This window comes from Doryrhamphus excisus, linkage group LG6, assembly GCF_037039965.1.
Source record: "Doryrhamphus excisus strain RoL-2023G ecotype Guam linkage group LG6, RoL_Dexc_Guam_v1.1, whole genome shotgun sequence".
Classification (NCBI taxonomy): Eukaryota; Metazoa; Chordata; class Actinopteri; order Syngnathiformes; family Syngnathidae; genus Doryrhamphus; species Doryrhamphus excisus.
Genome location: NC_136362.1, coordinates 7,479,567 through 7,501,302, shown reverse-complemented (window position 1 = coordinate 7,501,302; position 21,736 = coordinate 7,479,567). Strand labels below are relative to the sequence as shown.

General features: G+C 45.3%; 2 protein-coding genes across 5 annotated transcripts; one reads left to right on the top strand and one right to left on the bottom strand.

The window, feature by feature from the left end:
- Positions 1–169: 169 nt before the first annotated feature.
- Positions 170–3,059, bottom strand: srsf2a (serine and arginine rich splicing factor 2a). 2 transcript variants are annotated; one of them, XR_009129014.2, is made up of 4 exons: positions 2,484–3,059; positions 1,808–2,126; positions 982–1,071; positions 170–594 (listed from the first exon to the last, which is right to left on the bottom strand). XR_009129014.2 is itself a non-coding variant. In XM_058066815.2 (3 exons), exons 1-2 carry the CDS (start codon positions 2,816–2,818, stop codon positions 1,826–1,828), a joined length of 636 nt encoding a protein of 211 aa, XP_057922798.1. In that variant the 5' UTR covers positions 2,819–3,057; the 3' UTR covers positions 170–1,071; positions 1,808–1,825. The 2 variants fall into 2 exon arrangements, 1 of the variants encoding a protein (XP_057922798.1); XM_058066815.2 differs by having other exon boundaries at positions 170–1,071; positions 2,484–3,057.
- Positions 3,060–3,421: 362 nt separating this feature from the next.
- Positions 3,422–20,696, top strand: rnf157 (ring finger protein 157). 3 transcript variants are annotated; one of them, XM_078791339.1, is made up of 20 exons: positions 3,423–3,998; positions 6,534–6,652; positions 11,784–11,872; positions 11,952–12,101; positions 12,190–12,307; positions 12,381–12,447; positions 12,511–12,554; positions 13,130–13,177; positions 14,368–14,439; positions 14,503–14,662; positions 14,747–14,859; positions 14,926–15,155; positions 15,358–15,460; positions 15,539–15,647; positions 16,035–16,255; positions 16,321–16,371; positions 16,449–16,497; positions 18,425–18,529; positions 18,980–19,014; positions 20,507–20,696. In XM_078791339.1, the coding sequence occupies exons 1-19, from the start codon at positions 3,911–3,913 to the stop codon at positions 19,012–19,014; spliced, it is 1,971 nt and encodes a 656-aa protein (XP_078647465.1). In that variant the 5' UTR covers positions 3,423–3,910; the 3' UTR covers positions 20,507–20,696. The 3 variants fall into 3 exon arrangements, with proteins under 3 accessions (XP_078647464.1, XP_078647465.1, XP_057922791.2); XM_078791338.1 differs by lacking the exon at positions 18,980–19,014 and having other exon boundaries at positions 3,422–3,998; positions 16,134–16,255; XM_058066808.2 differs by lacking the exon at positions 18,980–19,014 and having other exon boundaries at positions 3,424–3,998.
- The last annotated feature ends 1,040 nt before the right edge of the window (positions 20,697–21,736 follow it).

The following is a 21,736-nucleotide window of genomic DNA, read 5'->3' as shown; positions in this document are numbered from 1 at the left end:
CACCGCATCTTTAATAAATGGCAGATTTAAAACCAATAAAAAAGTTATTGTAATGTCATAAATCAAAAAAGTCATATATTTCAACTTAAGGTTGCACCCAAACTGATCATACCAATTAAACAACCCGTGGGAATCTAGGCTAAAAACTAAAAATCACATACACAAGCCATTTCCAACAAAAACTTTATTAGCATTCACCTGAAGTATACGGAAACAGAGAGGTTAACAGGGGAATGCAATCCACAAAAAAAAGTGTGATCAGGAAGCCATTTTTATGTCAAAACTCACTGTGAGCCAACTGGACCCACTTCCTAAAACCCAATGATGAACCAGACAGGGGCAGAGTAAGGATGGACACAAGAGGGCAATCAGAGGGAACAAGACAAGGAGAGAGGGTGGGGGGATGGGGGGTGGGGTGGAGGGATAGATGAGCTGTCACACTTGTGAGCTTACAAACCGGCAAACAGCAGCGGAGGGTCGAGCCCCGGAACACTGCCGGGCACTCAGCACCGCAACACGCCACACCATGTCACCACCGCACTGCACCGCATCTTAACAGCTAACCAGCATTACTCAACTGCTACACAACTGCGCCTAGTGCACAAAAGATACACAAGAAAGAGGGTTAGAGTCATAGGAAACAACTTTAACCAGACAAAAGTTGACAGAAAAAAAAAGGTGGGAAATTTTTTTTTTTGCGGTCGAGATTAGCAAGGCAAAGCCACACTCACAAGATTCATTAACGTACATATGTTGTCCAGTCGAGTGGGGAACAGTTTTAATTGACAAACTCTGGAAATTTGTTGAGAAAAAAACGAGTACAACATTGTTTCTTAAAAGAAAATTATATGAAGAGTAGAAATTCAAAAAGGAGGCAAACAAAAAATCTCAACTTTGTATACGCTGACAATGACATTTGTTTAGGGGAATCAAGTGAAAGCTATTTCTTTTTAAAACATTTTAGACCAAGTTCCAAATAACCTTTCAGTCTGCATTCAGTGGCAAGGGTGTCCACATGCCCATTGTAAGACTCTTCCTGGTGTCCTCGGCAAAGGATCAATCATCTGAGATCTGGAAGGATAAGACAGAGAACAGTCACAAAACGCAACAGTTACTCCATAAATCCAATCTTGTCAGAGTACACCGAGCATGTCCTGCACAGTCCTTACTTGTTTACACACCTTCCATGGTACCAACATTCCCAAAGACTAGCTCTACACAGGACTCTTTGCACACGGGCATACTGGAAAACAAACCTTCGGGTGCGCCTCCATCGAGAAAGAGAGGCAGGAGGGGGAGCGCGTCCGCCCGCGATCCCTGTGAACGTACCTCACCACATCACCTCAACCACCAACTGACAGCCCCTCGCCACCGCCGTGACGACCTGCTCCTGAGCAACCAACCGTTGCCTGGGTGACCTGCTCCCGAGCAACTGCCATCGCCCTCGGCAACAGACAGGTCACATGGGCGGGTCACACACTATAACTGCTCTCACACTGCCACACCCCCATCTCCTCCTCTCTTTGCAAACAGGACTCAGCAGCTTGGAGGAAAGAATTCCACATTTAGGTACACGTTTGAGTGAAGCACACCCATATACACTCATTACTGTCATGTTTAGGAGCAAACAGCGGATCACGCCCTCTGTTGCATGTGTGCCTTTGGTTGTGAGCCAAATCGTATCTCTAAAATATGGCCATGTTCTGCTGACTTGGCTGCATATGTGAAACTCACAACAGCGACGCCAAGACAGAAGAAAACAAAACATGTGCATTTGTCAAAGATGCTCCCCCTTCCCCTCAAATACCGTCATGTCGCGTCCAACTTAAGACTCTCTTCCGTTGTCCTCCGGAGACTTGGGTCGGCTCTTGGATTTGGACCTGGATCTGGACCCTCGGTTGGAAGCCGGGGTCCGACTCCTCGACTTGGACCGGGAGCGAGATGGCGACTTTGACTTGCTCCTCCTCGGAGTCCTGGACTTGGATTTAGACTTGGACCTGGATCGCGACCTGGATCTGGAGTAGGAGCGGGACCTGGATCTGGAGTAGCGACGGCGGCTCCTGGATCGGGAGCGGCTCCTGCTCCTGGAACGGCTGCGTCTGCGGCGACGAGGGCTTGCTGAACGACTACAGGGAGAGAAGTATCGAAAAATTCCAAATGACTTCACCGGTTGAGATGGCTGTATACCATTGCTACGCTATACACAATTCAGTTCAAATATAAAAGTATTGCGCTAATATAGAGCACAACTGTGTATCAAGACGAATATTAAACATTGGGATTACAAAAGGAACCGGAAATAGCATACGAGCAAAGCACATGTATGAAGGCATACTAACGGAAACAAAATGGCTGTCCAACTATGGTAAACTCAACGTTTAAACAAAAACAGAACTAGTGCGAAACGAAAATGGCCGCCGTGCAAACTACCACGTGCTAACTCGGACCAAAAATTCCTTTATCAGTTCCTCCTAAGTACGTACCCGCCGTATCTGCGCGGCGGAGCTCCTCTTCGGCTGTACATGGAGTCAGGCGGTCGCCCGTAGCGGGCCATCTGCACCCGGAGATCCCGTCCGTCGAGAGTCGCGCCGTCCATGGCGTCCATCGCGTCCTCGGCGTCGCGTTTGTCGTGGAAGCGCACGAAGGCGAAGCCACGACTCTCCTTTGTGTACCTGTCCCGGGGTATGTAGACGTCCCCGACCCGGCCGTACTTCTCGAAAACCCGGCGAAGGGTTTCCGGCGAGGTCCGGTAGGTCAGGTTGTCCACTTTGAGGGAGGTCATCCCCTCGACGTCTGGCGGCGGCCTACCGTAGCTCATTTTCTTACACAGCTACCGCTCAGGCGGTCAACACGACACTCGTCCGATACTAGATATTGCCCGTTCAATAAAAAAAAAGTCGCTGAGACCTCCAAAATGTCCACTAATGCTCAAAAACACGCCGAGTTTTGCAACAAGCACAAGTTAGCAACACCCGAAACGCGCGGTGCTTGTATGTAAAATGGCGGCAACAAAGCTTCCTCTCCACTCTTTTCTTTGCTGGCCCGCGGTGCCTGGCCCTCTGTGATTGGCTCCGCCCCTTCTACTGCGCTCCACTGCTCCCTGGCGGCAAGGAGGTATTACTGCTGGACTAGTTTCCTGGACCTTTGTGCGGTTTAGCGGGCTGGCTTCAAATTGCGTAGCCACATAAGCTTTGATTATAATGTTTATGAGCTCACAACACTTGCACCGTAGTGCCTTGTTTTTTTTCAATAATACAAACCCCGAAGTATCGCGTAAATAAGTTATTTTCCCATAGCTAGTAACTTGCTAATATTGTTAGCTTCTCTATTCATGTTGCGTCTACGTGTGTGTTCTATTCATGACACGGTCCACCCCGCCGGGGTGGCTCTCTGCTAGCTGCTAACTAGCTGGAGAGAGAGAGAGAGAGAGCGGACTGCACCAAAACCAAGGTCCGGATTTGAGCCCGGGTGACGTCACGGGGATCCACAGACCTCTTTGACAGGATCCAGCGAGCACAGAGGGAGAGAGTGAGGAGAACTAAGACCGGCATCATATCACCGGGTTGTATCGACGTACTTTAAACGCTGTGGTTGCGTTTAAAGTCAAATTCCAGGCTGCGATCGAGGGGTGGACTTTGGCGCAACATGAGTGCGCTCGTTTGTTTTTAAAGGGAATCCCGCCCCCTCCCCGGTGGATCCAAGCTCCACCGTTGACCGGCTTGGATAAACAACCAGCGGACCAACTACTAATCCCCGGGACGCACACATTCACGGTGCGGGGGCTCGGTCCCGGTGAGAAATGGACAAGGCAGCACCAGCTGGATTAAATGGTCCGAAATAAGCAAGCGGGGACGAAGCGACCCTGAGTGTCCATATGGTCTTTATGGTTGTTGTTCATATTTGACTGGAGATGGGGGCTTTTGCTAGCAGACAAAACATAGGCGTGGAAGAAGTGGACATTCCGTCCAATTCGGTGTACCGTTACCCACCGAAATCTGGTAAGTCGCCAACAACAGGTCAGACCGGTGTGTGTGAGTCTGTGTGTGTGTGTGTAATGGTTCTACGCTACAGAGCTTATTTAAGGTGATTTGTTTTGCACTAAAATAGCCAAACAACGTGAGGCCTTCTGGGCATTTAAACCCGGAACCTGCATTTTATTGTCATATTACAGAGTAATCATCCCTTACTGGTATGACTTGATTTAATCATTTACTCGAATTCATACACTCCCTGGCTACACAGCATTAATCAAACTGGCACAGGTCCATTCCAAGAGGTATAGTAGTACTAAGTTGAGTCTTTTTGATTGGCAGCAGTGAGAAACACCCCTTCAGTCTGATGCAGTGCAGTTGCACAGCACTTCAAACTCTACATCTGTTTCAACGACAGTGCCAATCAAATATCAGCATTATTTGGGATGCGGCTCTTACCGGTACCGGTACCGGTCCCCCTGGTTAATGTGGCCAACTTATACTTACACAAAGCGAATGTAAGTCATTGGACCATTTAATGAAATACTGCAAAAGAACTAAGTCATCATGTCCGACAGGCCTACTCGACTAATTCACATCCTGTTTTTTTCCTATTTTGCCATTTCTTTCCCGACATTCTCCCGTTTGAGTAGTTTCCTTAAATTGTATTTTAACGTTGCTACAATAGCAACAACCATGGAGAATGATCCTTATTTTCAAATACAAAATGTAAGTATGAACTCATTTTCAGAAATCTCAGTATTATTATTATTGTGGCATATCATTGACCTCACAAAATGGCTAAGATAGTCATAAAAAAGTCAATATTACCACTCGAATATCATCAATATGCTGCTGTTTTTAAAGACATACTAACTACAAACAAAGCTAGTCAAAGATCATCTATAAGACAGGACCACTCTATGGGTTTTAAGTACAGTACCCTCTGTAAAAAGCATGTCAAAGATCCTTCACAGCAGGGGTGGGCAAACTTTTGGACTTGCGGGCCGCACTGAGTTAACAAATTTGGCCGGGGGGGGGGGGGGGTCATTTATTGAAAACAACAATTCAAGTAAATTAGTTTATCAGCTGATCAAAAGTTTAAGACCATTGCTGAAAAATGAGAAAAAAAACACTCCAAACCAGAAGAACAAAATATCCGAATTTGGGCGATGAGTGTTTCCAGGAGGCTATTGGGAACGTTGGTCCAAGTGGTGAAGATGGCTCCACCGCTGGCATCAACCGTCTGGAACTGATGGCCACTTTTAGAAACATCCCTTGCCGTCCATCCCCAAATGTTCTCGATGGGATGTCAATCGGATGGTCCAAAAGAGGGACCTTATTCTCCCTGAAGATGTCCTTGGTCAAGCCAGCGTTGTCCTGGTGAAGAACCCAGCTGTTACCACACAGACCAGGGACCTCGCTCATGAGAGATGCCTGCCCCAACGATCGCCGTTCTACGACCCTGCACCACGTGAAGTTCCGGTGTTACACTGAATGAAAAAGCACCCCGGATCATGATGGACCCCCCCTACATTGTGCCGGGTATAAAACATCTCAGGTGGGATCTCCTTGTCATGCCAGTAACGTTGGAAGCCATTTTTTTTTCTCATCCTTTTGATGTTTTATGCTCCCTGAGTCCAAAGTCCAAACGGGTAGTTTTATGGACTTGAAGGAGACCAGGTTTTTTGTTTTTGGAAGCCTTTTCCCGCAGATGGGGTTTGATGGTTATTATGCTGCAGTAAGGGCCTTCATTTGGGTCCAGGACCACCCTGGGTCTTGACGGACAGCCCACGGGATCCTCCGACTGAGCTCAGGTGTCATTTTTTTGGATCTAGCGCTTGACTTTTTTGTTGATTCCTGCTTCAAATGTGGACTTTGTGTACGAGTTTGTCCCCCTTCTGCCTGAAGTTGGGTGCTGGCAGGTTGAGGAAGGTGGGCCAATGAAACTGATCCGCCAGGCCCAGGTCTTGTTAGCAGGATCTGGTATCAGAGCCTCTTTAAAGGCAGAGAAAGCAGGTCGTTCTTTTAGCTCATCGCTTGTGGGTGAAACATCTCAGCTACGACCCCCCCCTCACACACCCCCCCCATCCAGCCGCCCACATCCTGTCCAATACGTCTCGTTAAGACCAGAGACTACAATGACATTCTTAGGTGGTCATCCCTCCCCTGTGATTAAACGACAGAGCGTGTTTTTTAGTCATGTTGTTATAGATGGAAATGCTGCAGACCAACAATGACCCTTCGTCCTCGCCGGGGTTTCATTTGTCTTCCTGGAATAATAATCCCATCCCCCCCCCCACCGTCATTTCCTGTAATTCCCGGCCTTTAAGCACACATCTATCATCTTTAATCACCACAGGAATGTTGTCGTCATTTGCCTGGGATGATGGAGGTTAATACCTCCACTGAGGAGGTCATGTTTTTTATCGGTTTGCTAGCCAGCACGGAAACGCCACAAAAGGGGGGGGGGGTTGTTTGGCCTCGGGTTTGCCTTGGTGGAGGTACATATGTATATATGCTGCTGTTGGAATTCATTTGGTTGTTTTCTTCTACCCGCAGGAAGTTACTTTGCCAGCCATTTCATCATGGGTGGGGAGAAATTTGACTCAACCCACCCGGAAGGGTACCTGTTTGGGGAAAACACGGACCTCAACTTCCTCGGCACCAGACCAGTAGCGGTAAGCGTTCTTAAGTAGTCTTAGTGGTATTGTTTGGGTTTGTTTTTTTTTGGTACAATGAATGGATGGATAGATGGTTTTTAACATTATGAATGCAACTCTAGACACAAAATAGCACCCCTATAGTCATCTTTACACTTCAAAATACAAACATGTATCAGGTACACCTTGGACTGGCGGCCAGCCAATCACAGGGCACATATAGACAAACAACCATTCACACTCACATTCATACCTATGGACAATTTGGAGTTGCTAATTAACCTAGCATGTTTTTTGGAATGTGGGAGGAAACCGGAGTACCCGGAGAAAACCCACACATGCACGGGGAGAACATGCAAACTCCACACAGAGATGGCCGAGGGTGGAATTGATCTTGGGTCTCCTAGCTGTGAGGTCTAGGTGTCAAATGTGTAAATGTGCAAATATACCAGTGTACAGTGACGAACAGCACTAAATTCATCACATAGCAACTTAACACCCAAAAGGTGCACCTGATACAAACATGTATCAGGTACACCCTGGACTGGTGGCCAGCCAATCACAGGGCACATATAGACAAACAACCATTCACACTCACATTCATACCTATGGACAATTTGGAGTCGCTAATTAACCTAGCATGTTTTCGGAATGTGGGAGGAAACCGGAGTACCCGGAGAAAACCCACACATGCACGGGGAGAACATGCAAACTCCACACAGAGATGGCCGAGGGTGGGATTGAACTTGGGTCTCCTAACTGTGAGGTCTAGGTGTCAAATGTGTAAATGTGCAAATATACCAGTGTACAGTGACGAACAGCACTAAATTCATCACATAGCAACTTAACACCCAAAAGGTGCACCTGATACAAACATGTATCAGGTACACCCTGGACTGGTGGCCAGCCAATCACACGGCACATATAGACAAACAACCATTCACACTCACATTCATACCTATGGACAATTTGGAGTCGCTAATTAACCTAGCATGTTTTTTTTGGAATGTGGGAGGAAACCGGAGTTTTTCCTGCAGACAGGAAGTGACATCAGAGGGTTCAGAGGTGAGTTTTACCTTACGGCTGCAGCAGTAGCCTTGTTGCGGGTTGTCCCAGGCGATCAAGTCTGGTGCTTGTGTGTCTCAGCCAACATTACAGTAACATCAGTGATACATAATTTGACATTGGTTAATAGATTATAGATTATAGATTACCATAACGTTTTTGAGTGCGTCTTCTGACTGGACAGCCATCATGTGGGGTTTATTCCGTGGCGCTGCGTTCAAACCCCAGCCTCCTCCTCATGCAGGCTGCACCCGACGGCAACCCGCGGCAGCGTTTAGCAGGCCTTCACACTCTGGCTGATGGAAGCTCGTCACGCTGTCAAAGTAATTAAAAATGAAAAGGAGAGACGGCTGCCGAGCCACGAGTAGTTTCCGTTCTCGTGCCGGCTGATCACGAAAACCCGAAGGATGAGCCGGCGAGCGGAAAAGAGCGTTTTGAAGTGGAAACGGCGGCCTGTTAATCTCAGCCTTACAACCCTCTACGTCTAGACCCGGGCTAAAATTAGCAGTGGCGTTTTTTCTCCTGATTATGTGGGTGTTTTAATCCGCCCCGTGGGCTCGGAATTTTGAATTTTTTCTCCCCCCCCCCCCACGACTCTCTCTTGGAACGAGCGCTTGAATAAGCTCGAGCAGCATTACATAACGCTTGGTGGCAGATGGTGCAGTAAAATCATAAAAGCAGCTTGAGTTATTGTGTGCTGGCGCTCCTACAAATATGAGCACGGACAGGCAGCAATTATATTTGTCATGTTGGGAAAAAAAAAGCTAAAACATGGGTTAGAATCCCTTTTCCTGAATCTGATTTCTCTTGCTAAAATGGTAGTTAATAAATGAATGATGGAGACTTTAACAATTACATTAATGGGGTTTCTTTTCAATAACGGTCAATTTAATGTGGCTAATTTTTACAGCCATCCATCTATTTTCTATGCCGCTTATCCTCACGGGAGTCGCGGGGATGCTGGAGCCTATCCCAGCTCTCTTGGGGCGAAGCTAACGTGCATGTTTTTGGAAGGTGGGAGGAAACCGGAGTACCTGCAGAAAACCCACGCAAGCGCAAGCAGAGAATCGAACCCGAGTCTTCCCCCTCTCCTGACTGTGCGAACTACATGTTAACCACTTGGTCACCGTGACAACAATTTTTCCTCATATTTTGTTAGTTAGTTAAAGTATTCTCCTATTGGATGTTGAATGAAATAATAATAGTCAATGTAATTTGACTGTTGTTTGACCTCACAGCTAGGAGACCCGTGTTCGATTCCACCCTCGGCTATCTCTGTGTGGAGTTTGCATGTTCTCCCCGTGCATGCGTGTTTTTTTTTCCGGGTACTCCGGTTTCCTCCCACATTCCAAAAACATGCTAGGTTAATTAGCGACTCCAAATTGTCCATAGGTATGAATGTGAGTGTGAATGGTTGTTTGTCTATATGTGCCCTGTGATTGGCTGGCCACCAGTCCAGGGTGTACCCAGCCTCTCGCCCGATGACAGCTGGGATAGGCTCCAGCACCCCCGCGACCCTTGTGAGGATAAGCGGTAGAAAATGAATGAATGATGTATTCATTTAATTTAATAATGTAAATGTAACAATATAACTTTTTTTTTATTTTTGATTCCAAAAATAAAAAAGTAAATAATAAATAAAATATAAAATATAAATAATAAATATATAAAAATATAAATAATAAAAACTTAAAGTATAAATGATAAATAAAAAATAAAATTCCAAAAAAGAAATATATATAAAACCTTTACCTTCTCAGCTGGGATAGGCTCCAGCACGCCCGTGTCCCTCGTGTGGATACACGGTAGAAAATGAATGAATGATGTATTCCTTTACTTTAATAATGTAAATGTAACAATATAACTTTTTTTTTAATTTTTTGATTCCAAAAAGAAAAAAATAAATAAAAAATATAAATAATAAATATATAAAAATATAAATAATAAAAACTTAAAATATAAAAATATAAATAAAAAATACAATTCCAAAAAATAAATATATATAAAACCTTTACCTTCTCAGCTGGGATAGGCTCCAGCGCCCCAACGGCCCTCATGAGGTTAAGTGGTAGAAAATGAATGAATGAATGAATGACCCCCCCCCCCCCAGGTCACTTTTAGCTTGGCTGACACATCCGGACATTTTTGTTTTTATTAGTACTTATTATGAATCAACCATTTCAACTTTTCCTTGTTACATTTCTCCCTTTTGCTTTATTTTGAAGTTTAAACAGCCCTCACTTTTTTTTTGCACTTGCGACGATGTCTTGATGTGAGATCTAAGAAGCCTTCTGTATGTCGCTGACTTGTGTTTTTATAAAGGAAAACGAGTCCAGCGGCTGTGACGTTTCTAAAAAAGACCTCCACTGTTGGCGAAATGAAAGCTTCTTTTCAGGGTCGCCGTGTTTGTTTGTGTGCTTTACCGACGGGACTCCCGCCGAGTCGTATATACACGAGTAACTCAACTTCTGGAGTGGCAGGAACTCCACCACATCCTGCATGTTTCTCCCCCTCAAAAAAAAACAGTAAAACCTGCACAGTCAGCAGCTTGTGTCTTGGAATGGAAGAGAAGGGAAACACAATACCGGTGGAAGGTTATCGATTGAAGGAATGGATGTTTGATCCTAAAGCCGGGTGGGGCGTCGGCTGCAGATTAGGGGCGGCCAAAGTGCAGCCCGACGCTTGTCATATTCATTCATTCATTCATTTTCTACCGCTTTTCCTCACGAGGGTCGCGGGGGGGTGCTGGAGCCTATCCCAGCTGTCTTCGGGCGAGAGGCGGGGTACACCCTGGACTGGTGGCCGGCCAATCACAGGGCACATATAGACAAACAACCATTCACACTCACATTCATACCTATGGACAATTTGGAGTCGCTAATTAACCTAGCATGTTTTTTTTGGAATGTGGGAGGAAACCGGAGTACCCGGAGAAAACCCACACATGCACGGGGAGAACATGCAAACTCCACACAGAAATGGCCGAGGGTGGAATTGAACCCTGGGTCTCCTAGCTGTGAGGTCTAGGTGCCAAATGTGCAAATATACCAGTGTACAGTGACAGTTATGATGTCGTCAACAGCACTAAATTCATCACATAGCAACTTAACACCCAAAAGGTGCACCAACCTGGACTGGTGGCCAGCCAATCACAGGGCACATATAGACAAACAACCATTCACACTCACATTCATACCTATGGACAATTTGGAGTCGCTAATTAACCTAGCATGTTTTTTTTGGAATGTGGGAGGAAACCGGAGTACCCGGAGAAAACCCACGCATGCACGGGGAGAACATGCAAACTCCACACAGAGATGGCCGAGAGTGGAATTGAACCCTGGGTCTCCTAGCTGTGAGGTCTAGGTTCCAAATGTGTAAATGTGCAAATATACCAGTGTACAGTGACAGTTATGATGTCGTCACTACCAACGGCACTAAATTCATCACATAGCAACTTAACACCCAAAAGGTGCACCTGATACAAACATGTATCAGCTACACCCTGGACTGGTGGCCAGCCAATCACAGGGCACATATAGACAAACAACCATTCACACTCACATTCATACCTATGGACAATTTGGAGTCGCTAATTAACCTAGCATGTTTTTTGGAATGTGGGAGGAAACCGGAGTACCTGGAGAAAACCCACGCATGCACGGGGAGAACATGCAAACTCCACACAGAGATGGCCGAGGGTGGAATTGAACCCTGATTTCCTAGCTGTGAGGTCTGCGCGCTAACCACTCGACCACCGTGCCGCCCCGCTTGTCATATTCGAATAATAAAATAAAGAATATGAAGCTTTAAGGCTACACTGAAAAGAGAGTGTTTGACTTTAGTGTGGCCCCCCCCCCCCGACCCCCCTCCCCCCGTGCGGTAGACACTTGACTGGGTCTGATGTAAGGGAAAGCTTTTTTGCTCGGCATCAGCACGGCTGCACGAGTGCTGACCAGTGAAAAGGCTAAACCAGGAGCGGCTGCCTGTCAATTCCCGGCGCTGACGAGAGGAATGTTGCGGCCGCTGTGTATTTGACTTCACATTTTTCACCCCCCCCCCCCTTTTTTTTTTTTGCTTTCAGTTCCCATATGCAGCCCCTCCGCCTCAGGAACCGGTGAAGACGTTACGAAGCCTTATAAACATCCGCAAGGACACACTGCGGCTTGTACGGTACGCGTGTAACACAACAACCCCCCCACTCCTTGCTGATCCACCAACATGTCTGACTCCATCACACACACCCCCACAGGTGCAGCGAGGACCTGAAGCTACCCGGCGACGACGCGGCGAGCAAGCAAAGGGCCTGCTACAACGTGGAGTTCACCTTCGACTCGGACACCCAGGTGGCCATCACCATCTACTACCAGGCCGTGGAGGAGTTCCACAACGGAGTGCCGGTGTAGGTTGTTTTTTTGGGTCGACATTTGCAAATTGCGAGTGCAAGGGTTGAGCCCCCCCCCCCCCTCTCCCGCTTGCGCTTCCCGCAGCTACCTGCCCCAGGACAGCTCCCTGCAGTCGGAGACGGTGCACTTCAAACGGGGCGTCAGCCAGCAGTTCTGCCTGCCGTCACACACCGTCAACCTCAGCGAGTGGGCCGACGAGGAGGTAAGAGGGAGCGCCACTGTTCCTCCGCCGCCACCCGCCGTCGCTGATGTCGTCCTGTCCCCGTCTCCCTTAGCTGCTCTTCGACATGGACAAGGAGGTTTTCCCCATGGTGGTGCAGGCCGTGGTGGACGAGGGCGACGGTGAGTTCTTATCTGACGCCCGACGCTGACGTCCTGCAGCTAAACGTTCTTCTCCCTTCGCAGAACATTTGGGCCACTCTCACATTCTGCTGGCCACGTTTGAGAAGGTAAAGGTTTTATATATATTTATTTTATTTTATTTTTTGGAAAGTTTTATTGTTAAATTTACATAATTAAATTACATTTTAAAAAATTGGCAGCACGGCGGTTGAGTGTTTAGCGCGCAGACCTCACAGCTAGGACACCAGGGTTCAATTCCACCCTCGGCCATCTCTGTGTGGAGTTTGCATGTTCTCCCCGTGCATGCGTGGGTTTTCTCCGGGTACTCCGGTTTCCTCCCACATTCCAAAAACATGCTAGGTTAATTAGCGACTCCAAATTGTCCATAGGTATGAATGTGAGTGTGAATGGTTGTTTGTCTATATGTGCCCTGTGATTGGCTAGCCACCAGTCAAGGGTGTACCCCGCGTCTCTAGTCCGAGGACAGCTGGGATAGGCTCCAGCACCCCTGTGACCCTCGTGAGGAAAAGCGGTAGAAAATGAATGAATGAATAAATTGGATTGTGAAGCACTTTGTGACTTTGAGTCTGTGAAAGGTGCTTATAAATAATAATAATAATAATATAATAATAAATACGTTTGACTTTACGTTTTTACTTACTAACGGTTGTTTTCTTGGCAGCACATGGACGGCAGCTACTGCGTGAAGCCTCTGAAGCAGAAACAAGTGGTCAGTACCGTAACGCCTAACCATCCTGAATGACATATTGTTTAATATGAATTTAAATATTTCAACTCTATGCTACTACAATAACATTATTTGACTAGCTTATTCTCGTAAAAGTGATATTCTTTGGTAAAATTAATGCTAGCTTTTCCATTTTTGCTGTTTTTTTACGTCAACTTTCAGCTTCATTACTATGTTATTTTTACTTAATTCTCATAACATTTCCTCCAACCTAATTTTTTCTTAAAATTAAAATTAAAATTAAAATTAAAATTAAAATTAAAATTAAAATTAAAATTAAAATTAAAATTACTGCTACCGTTTCTATTTTTGCATTTTTTTTACTTCAACTTTCAACTGCCTTAACTTCATTCCTATGATATTTTTTACTTAATTCTCATAACATTTCCCCCAATTAATTTTTCAAAAAATCCAATCTTTTTTGTTTGTTCCTCATAATATTCAGACTTTAAAAAATAACATTTTTTTTTCTTTAATATTTCAACTCTGTGCTACTACAATGACATTATTTGATGAGATTATTCTCGTAAAAGTGATATTCTTTGGTAAAATTACTGCTACGTTTTCCATTTTTGCTGTTTTTTTACTTCAACTTTCAACTTCCTGAACTTCATTCCCATGTTATTTTTTTATTTAATTCTCATAACATTTCCCCCAATTAATTTTTCCAAAAATCAAATCTTTTTTGTTTGTTCCTCATAATATTCAGACTTATTTTTTAAATATTTTTTTTCTTTAATATTTCAACTTTATGCTACTATAATGACATTATTTAATGAGATTATTCTCATAAAAGTGATATTCTTTGGTAAAATTACTGCTTAAGTTTTCCATTTTTGCTGTTTTTTTTAACTTCATTCCCATGTTATTTTATTTAATTCTCATAACATTTCCCCCAACCTATTTTTTCCCCAAAATCCAAACTTTTTTGTTTGTTGCTTATAATATTCTGACTTAAAAAAATAACTATTTCTAATATTTTAAATGTTTTATTCTTTAATATTTCAACTCTAAGGCTGATATTAAGGCTCATATTAGAGTCTATTGAATCATCATTTCCACTAAGTACGCAACAACACCAGTGGATTTGGCACCCTAAGCAACTGAGTACAGTGTACTTAATGTACTTAATGAAGTGTACTGAATGGACGGCTCCTTCTTGGCTTCCCCAGGTGGACGGTGTGAGTTACCTCCTGCAGGAGATCTACGGCATCGAGAACAAGTACAACAGCCAAGAATCAAAGGTGAGCACCAGATGACGCCATGTTTGGTCAAACGTTGGCCGACGGCGATCTGGCGTCTTTCAGGTGGCCGACGATGAGATCAGCGACAACAGCGCCGAGTGCGTGGTGTGTTTGTCGGACGTGCGCGACACGCTCATCCTGCCGTGCAGACACCTGTGTCTCTGCAACGCCTGCGCCGACACGCTGCGCTACCAGGCCAACTGCTGCCCCATCTGCAGGCTGCGTGAGTCCCCGCCCCCCCCCCCCACCCAACACACACACATACATACACACGTCATGGCCGGCTTCCAAGCATCTTTTTTTTTAGCCTTCAGAGCTCTGCTGCAGATCCGAGCCATGAGGAAGAAACTCAGCCCCTTGACGCCGACCACCTTTAACCCCGTCATCACCTCACAGACGTCGGACTCGGAGGAGCACTCGGTACTGAGACGCCATCTTTAGCGTCCTCGTATTTTACGTGACGCCTGCCGCGTAACTTCTTCGCAGGCGTCCGAGCACATCCCGCCGGGCTACGAGGCCGTGTCCCTGCTGGAGGCGCTCAACGGTCCCCTTGCCACCTCCTCCGTGGCGCCGCCCCTCCACTCCGGCCCCAGCCACGTGTCGGGAGCGCTGCCGCCTTACAGTAATGAAGCCCACCCGGCAGCCGCCCGCTCCGTCTCCCCTCTGGATCACTCCAACTCGAGTCAGGGAATCAAACTCAAGAAGAGCGGCTCCAAGTAAGAATGGTTCAGTTCCCGGTTTAGTTCAGTCAAATCTAGGCTGCTCTTCACGTGCGAGCTGTGATCTGTTTAACGAGTATACAGCCTTCTCTTTTGATTTCGGATCAACATTTGCAATAATCTAACATGTATTAATTTATGTCAAATGCTATTCACTTGTGTCTGTCAATTAAGCTCCGTATGTCAATGCACACTTTAGGTCCCTTTCCCAGAATTCCTCAGTGCTTCCCGAGGAGGAGGACGAGAAGTCTTGCAGCGAACTGGAGCCTTGCCGCCACAAACTTGCCGTGGACCCGCAGGAAGTGCGTAGGCGTTTAAAAAAAAAAAAAAACAAAAGACAGAGTGGCTCTTGAACGCCTCCTCCTCTTGTTTTGTTACAGTGCGGCGTCACCCCAGACAGCGAAAACCTGACGCTGTCCTCGTCTGGAGCCATCGACCAGTCGCCGTGCACTGGAACTCCGCTGTCCTCCACTATCACGTCCCCTGAAGGTAACATGCACTTATCTTATCTCTGCAAATACCGCGTAAGGGAGCTGGATCTGTGTTCTGGTTTCCGGTTCCAGAAACCATTTTGAGTAATAAACCCGCCCGTGTGGAGCTCAACTTGCATCCAGTGTTGCTGAAATGTAAATAAAATACTGAAAATGGAGCCCCCCCCCTCCCCCCAATGTGGTTTATCAGGCTTTTTAACATGAATAAATGATGAGCCGGTGCCTCAGTATTCTCCGTCGGCGCTGCTGGACCTAATGGAAAAGCTGCAGGGAGGACTTTTGGACCACATGAGCAATCAGTCTATGATTCTTTAAAAAAAAAAAAAAAATCGGGCGTCGGGCGGCCGTGAAGGGACGCTGATGTGTGTCTCCGTGTGTCCGCCAGACCCAGTGAGCAGCAGCCTGGCCCAGTCAGTGATGTCCATGGCGTCGTCCCACTCGCAGCACTCCCACATCAGCACTGACACCATGTCCTCCATGTCAGGGTCCTACCTGGCCGGGGCGGAAGCCGAGCCCGGGGGCGGCCAGGGGGCTGACGCGGAGGACGGCGAGGAGGAGAACCGGGACGCCCCCATGGAGAGCCGAGGACCCTCGCAGCTGGAAGGGGTAAGACGTTTGGAAAAATCTCCCGACGGGACTTTATTCCTGACGCTCTTTGCTTTGATTCTTAGGAGCCGACGGATCTGAACTATTCCGTGGTTGTGGAGGAGCAGGACTCGGAGGTGATCATGTGACCACGTTGACATCAATGCTGCATCCATGCTTTCCATTGACTCTGACTTTCACCCGTCTTCCTCAGGGGAATGATGTCACAGAAGAAGACCGCTCCTCCTCGTCTAACGGCAAAGGTAACTGTCACAGCGACATTTTACATCAGGGGTGTCCAAACCTTTTCCACGGGGGGCCACAAAGTGAAAAAGGCCGATTTGATATTTTGTAATGATGTATATTTCAAGAAAAATTTAGATAGGTGACAAAAATAGTATTAATATCAACTTTGGCCTTTGCTCTCTTGCTTCCTTTTCTTCTTCCTTTTTTCCTCCATAGATGTATTTATATGTTTTTACCAGAAAGTAACAAGAGGCATTTCGCCGTGTTACGCATTGAAGGGAAATGTTATTAATTCATTCATTTTCTACCGCTTATCCTCACGAGGGTCGCGGGTGTGCTGGAGCCTATCCCAGCTGTTTTCCGGCAACCAGCCAGCCAATCACAGGTCACATATAGACAAACAACCATTCACACTCACATTCATACCTATGGCCAATTTGGAGTCGCTAACTAACCTAGCATGTTTTTGGAATGTGGGAAAAAACCGGAGTACCCGGAGAAAACCCACGCATGCACGGGGAGAACATGCAAACTCCACACAGAGATAACCGAGGGTGGGATTGAACTTGGGTCTCCTAGCTGTGAGGTCTAGGTGCCAAATGTGTAAATGTGCAAATATACCAGTGTACAGTGACAGTTATGCTGTCGTCAGTACCAACGGCACTAAATTCATCACATAGCAACTTAACACCCAAAAGGTGCACCTGATACAAACATGTATCAGGTACACCCTGGACTGGTCGCCAGCCAATCACAGGGCACATATAGACAAACAACCATTCACACTCACATTCATACCTATGGACAATTTGGAGTCGCTAATTAACCTAGCATGTTTTTTTACACAAAATAAGATGAAAAAATAAACAAACAATTGAAGCTGTCATTTCTGGGTACATGATACCGTACAGCATCCGTATCAAACCTGCGCGGGCCGCACTAACATTAAAATTTCCTATCAAGGCGGGGGCCTCAAACTGGTGTTAGCCCACGGGCTGCGAGTTTGAGACCCCTGCTTTAGATGGAAGATGAATTTTGTCACAATTTTTTGGCGCCCCCTGGAAATCACTGCCGATATTGCCCAAACAACCTCCAGCTCATTATATGTGCAGTCGTAATAATTCCAAATAATTATGCTAGCAGCCATAAACGTCCATATGACTGCACATACAGCTACGTAGCCACATAGCTAGCATTTGCACATGTTACACTTCCTTTGTGCGTATTCCCTCCATGCATATTAAGTACAGCTTGACTTTGGTTGCTCATTCCGTGCAATGCTGAATGGCGTCTGTGTCCCTGCATGTGTGTGTATTTGTGTGTGTGTATAGTGTTTGTGTGTGTGTGTGTGACTGAGCCAACAAACAAAACAGCACGGCTTGAAGCAAACATATCAAGGTCACCTTTTCATCTGTCAGCATGTTGCATGTATGTGTGCGTCTGTATGTGTGTGGGTGGGTGGGTTGGTGGGGGGCGGGGGAGGGGGTCGTGCGAGGGACAGTCCTCCAGTGAGTTCATGAAATGACCCTTCAGTGCCTGACAGGCAGTGGATGCTGCACAAGCACTGCCAGATGGCTTCCGTGTGTGTGTGTGTGTGTTTCCTGTGTTGAGCCGCCAATCATTTATTTAATCATCATTTTTGTCCTCGTTAGCGTCATCACACGCTAGCACACGCTGGTATGCTTATTCCAGACACTAATATAGATAAATATAACAACACCTATATGCTCAACATGCCAAAAAATGTGACAAAAAAAGTAGCCAATATATTCCACTCCCGTCCTGTAGGTGTCAGTAAGTATGCGTTTTGTTTTCTTGACTTCCTGCTCTCATTCCGCAACGCTTCACTCCGGCATGGCCAGCCAACCAACCGCCCCATCCCCACCCCCCCACGCTGCCGTGCCTGCCTGGCTGCTCTTGTTTGACCTTTGCCCTCGCTTGCAGGTGGGCGGAGCAGGTGTCCCGAGTTGGCCAATAACAATCAGGGCCTGTGTGACACGCCCTCTTTGGGCTTGGACAATGAGCAGGCCCCCGACAGCCGATTCGCCGGTGAGTGGCACTCAGAACCCGGGGGGGGGGGGGGTGAGGGCGGGGGCTGCATGAGGTATCTTGACATTAGCTGGATGCTACGCTAATGTGAGCAAGAACGACTGGAGCTTCTCTTCAACCCCCCCCTCCCCACACCCCCAATAGCTGCCTCATTGCTTTTCATGAGTAGCCGTGCACCCCCACCCCCACCCCCCCTCCATCCTTACGTGCTTGCATGTTCCTCCATTCCTCATCTCCTCCATCCTGTTCTCCTCCACAAGCTTCAGCTCCTCCATCCTCTTCTTGCGTTGCGTCCGCGTGGCGTTTTTAAGGGTCAGTGTCGTGGTGTCTTTTCTCTTCGTGTGTCGTAAAAAAAGTCTTCTGTTATCTCTCCTTTCCTTCCTGTGTATTCCTCCCGTCTTCTCCCCCCCCCCCCTTCCCTCTGTCTCCCGCCCGCTTTTGGATGGAAAGATGAGGAGTCGTGCCCGGTACATATTGAGGACTAGGTATGGAGTGTTGGCTATGTAGACCGGCGGATGATCACATGATTGGATGGATTCATGCATTATGGGCTTTGACCGCATGGACACAAGTATTGGGACACAAGGAAGTGAAAATGTACGAAAATATGCAATGGGGGCTGCTTTAGTTGTAGCTTTTCTAGTTCAAGGACCATTGGAAAGGCGTATAATTACAACTATATTACATTTATAATAGTCATACTTTTTTTAGAATGTTCTTAATTTTTTGATGTTTTTATTCAAATATTAAAATTATTTTTATTATTATTATATATATAAATATTATGTATTTTATTATTATTATATATTATTTATTATTTAAATCTGTTTCAGTAATATTATATATAAATATGTATTATGTAAATTATTTAAATTAATATATTGAAATTTATATAATTACATATGCAATTTAAACAGTAACACTATTTCAAGTATTATTTAAATCAATATATGTTATATATATATATAAATGAATACATTTAAAGATTATATTTCACCATTTTTTAAACATTTCAATGTAAACATCTATTGTTGAAACTATTATTTAAATAATATTTACCGTATATTTAAATCTTTCAGTAATATTACATTTAAATATGTATTATTATGTAAATTATCGAAATTAATATATTGTTTATATATTGAAATTGATATAATTACATATGCAATGTAAACATTAGTAACACCATTTAAATAGTTTTATTTAAATCAATATATGTAATATATACATATAGTTAAATGAATACATGTAAAGATTATATTTCACAATTTTTTCAACATTTCAATGTAAACATCTATTGTTTAAATATTTAAATTATATGTCTCAAATGTATTTTCTATATATGAAAATGTATAGTATATATTTAAAATATATAAGTGAATGGTTGTTTGTCTATATGTGCCCTGCTACTGGCTGGCGCCTCTCGCCCAAAGTCAGCTGGGATAGGCTCCAGCATACCCCCGCCACCCTGGTAAGGATAAGCGGCATAGAAAATGCATGGATGTATATTTCATTATTACATTTAAATATATTTTAATATCTAAGATTGCAACAAAATTGCTTTAATATACAGTATATTTACATAGATATATAGAATTTAAATTATATAAAAAATCAAAACATTCTACATGAAAATAGTATTTTAAATAAATATTGTAGTTTGGTAACTAAGAGAGTAAATGAACAATATAAAAAGTTACATGAGGTGAAGTCGCCGATTAATTGATCAGTTCATTGATCAGCGTGTCCCTAGACTTTTGTCCATGTAGGAGACGACCTAAGGCAAGGGTGTCCAAACATTTTTCAAAAATAAACTAATCATATTTGTCATTAATAATTAATTGTATTTTTTTATTATATATACAATGCAAGCTTCCAGTCGCAATTTGGACACCCCTGTTGTAATAAATGTCTTCAGTAATAATATATAATATAGTTATGCATGTCTATCTTGTGTTTCTGTCATCCCTCCTTCAGGTCTGATGTACCTGGGGGGCTACAGGCCCGTTCTGGAGCCGCCCCGCCACAACAACCACCACCACCACCACCACCACCACACCTCCACCAGCACTCGGGAGGAGCAGGGGGTCGAAAACCAGGAGAGTCCCAAACAGCCCCGCCGCGGACCCCTCATTGTGTAGCAATTGCGCAAACACACAAACACACAAATCATACTAGCACTTCTAATGAATCAGTGCTGCATCGCTGGATATGGCTGACCAGGGAACCCACGCCCCCGACTCCTCACCTTCTACTCCACGTTTTCACCTTGGGGACGAGGTCTCTGCACTTTTATATATACTGTATATTTTTTTCTTTTTCCGGTTTAGGTTGAACTAACCCCGTGTTGTGACACTTCAATACTACCAGCCAATCAGTCAGGGGCTACTGTGATCTGCAATCACATTTATTATTAGCATTATTAATAATTCTCCTCTTTGGCGCGACTATTTGGGTCCGACTCCCTCGCATGCGTTCTTCTCTCGACTCAGACGACCTCTGCTGAATGTGAAGCGGAAGCAGAGACTTTGGACATTAAAGACAATGTAGGACCATTGGCTCCCAGAAGGGGGCGCCATCATGTTAACTGGAATCCCATCCAACAAAGCATGTCAGTATTATTATATTTGCAGCAATACACACCGCTCCCTTTTGTGCTTCGACACAGTTAGACCATGGGGTGTCCAAAGTGCGGCCCCGGGGGGCCACACTGGCACTCGGCATATGGTAAAAATGAAAACAAGTGTGACGCTAATTTGCCTCGTCGCCACCGTTCTTCAGATAGATTAGCATACATTGACATGTGCCCCCACCCCCAAAGGACACCCCTACATTTTGCCATTGTAAAAAGGGACATTTAGTGAGAGATGCTTAAATACCGGATTTTTTTTTTTTTTATTTAACCTCTCAGTGTTGTCAGTTTTTGTGTTTTTATTTTTTTTTGCAAAGCACTGTGTCGTGAATGTGGATGAAAACATGAATTTGTAAAAGGTTTACACACACACACAAATACACACACACGCGCACACACACATGCGCTGACACAGCAAAAGGGACATTGACGCACTATTAGCCATTTCCGAGACAACACAAAAAAGCATGACAAATCCGGGTCGGCCTCACGCCGAACCTGCCAATGGCGCAATCTCATCATCTCCTGTATGTGTTGGGCTTCAGTCACATGATCACAGTCACATGATCACAGTC

Coding starts and splice junctions, on each gene's coding strand:
- srsf2a (XM_058066815.2), bottom strand. CDS start 2,818: ATGAGCTACGGTAGGCCGCCGCCAGACGTCGAGGGGATGACCTCCCTC. Junction 2,127..2,483: donor CCGCCGCGCAGATACGGCGG/GTACGTACTTAG, acceptor CTCTCCCTGTAG/TCGTTCAGCAAGCCCTCGTC.
- rnf157 (XM_058066808.2), top strand. CDS start 3,911: ATGGGGGCTTTTGCTAGCAGACAAAACATAGGCGTGGAAGAAGTGGAC. Junction 15,461..15,538: donor TTGCCGTGGACCCGCAGGAA/GTGCGTAGGCGT, acceptor GTTTTGTTACAG/TGCGGCGTCACCCCAGACAG. Junction 16,372..16,448: donor TGGAGGAGCAGGACTCGGAG/GTGATCATGTGA, acceptor CGTCTTCCTCAG/GGGAATGATGTCACAGAAGA.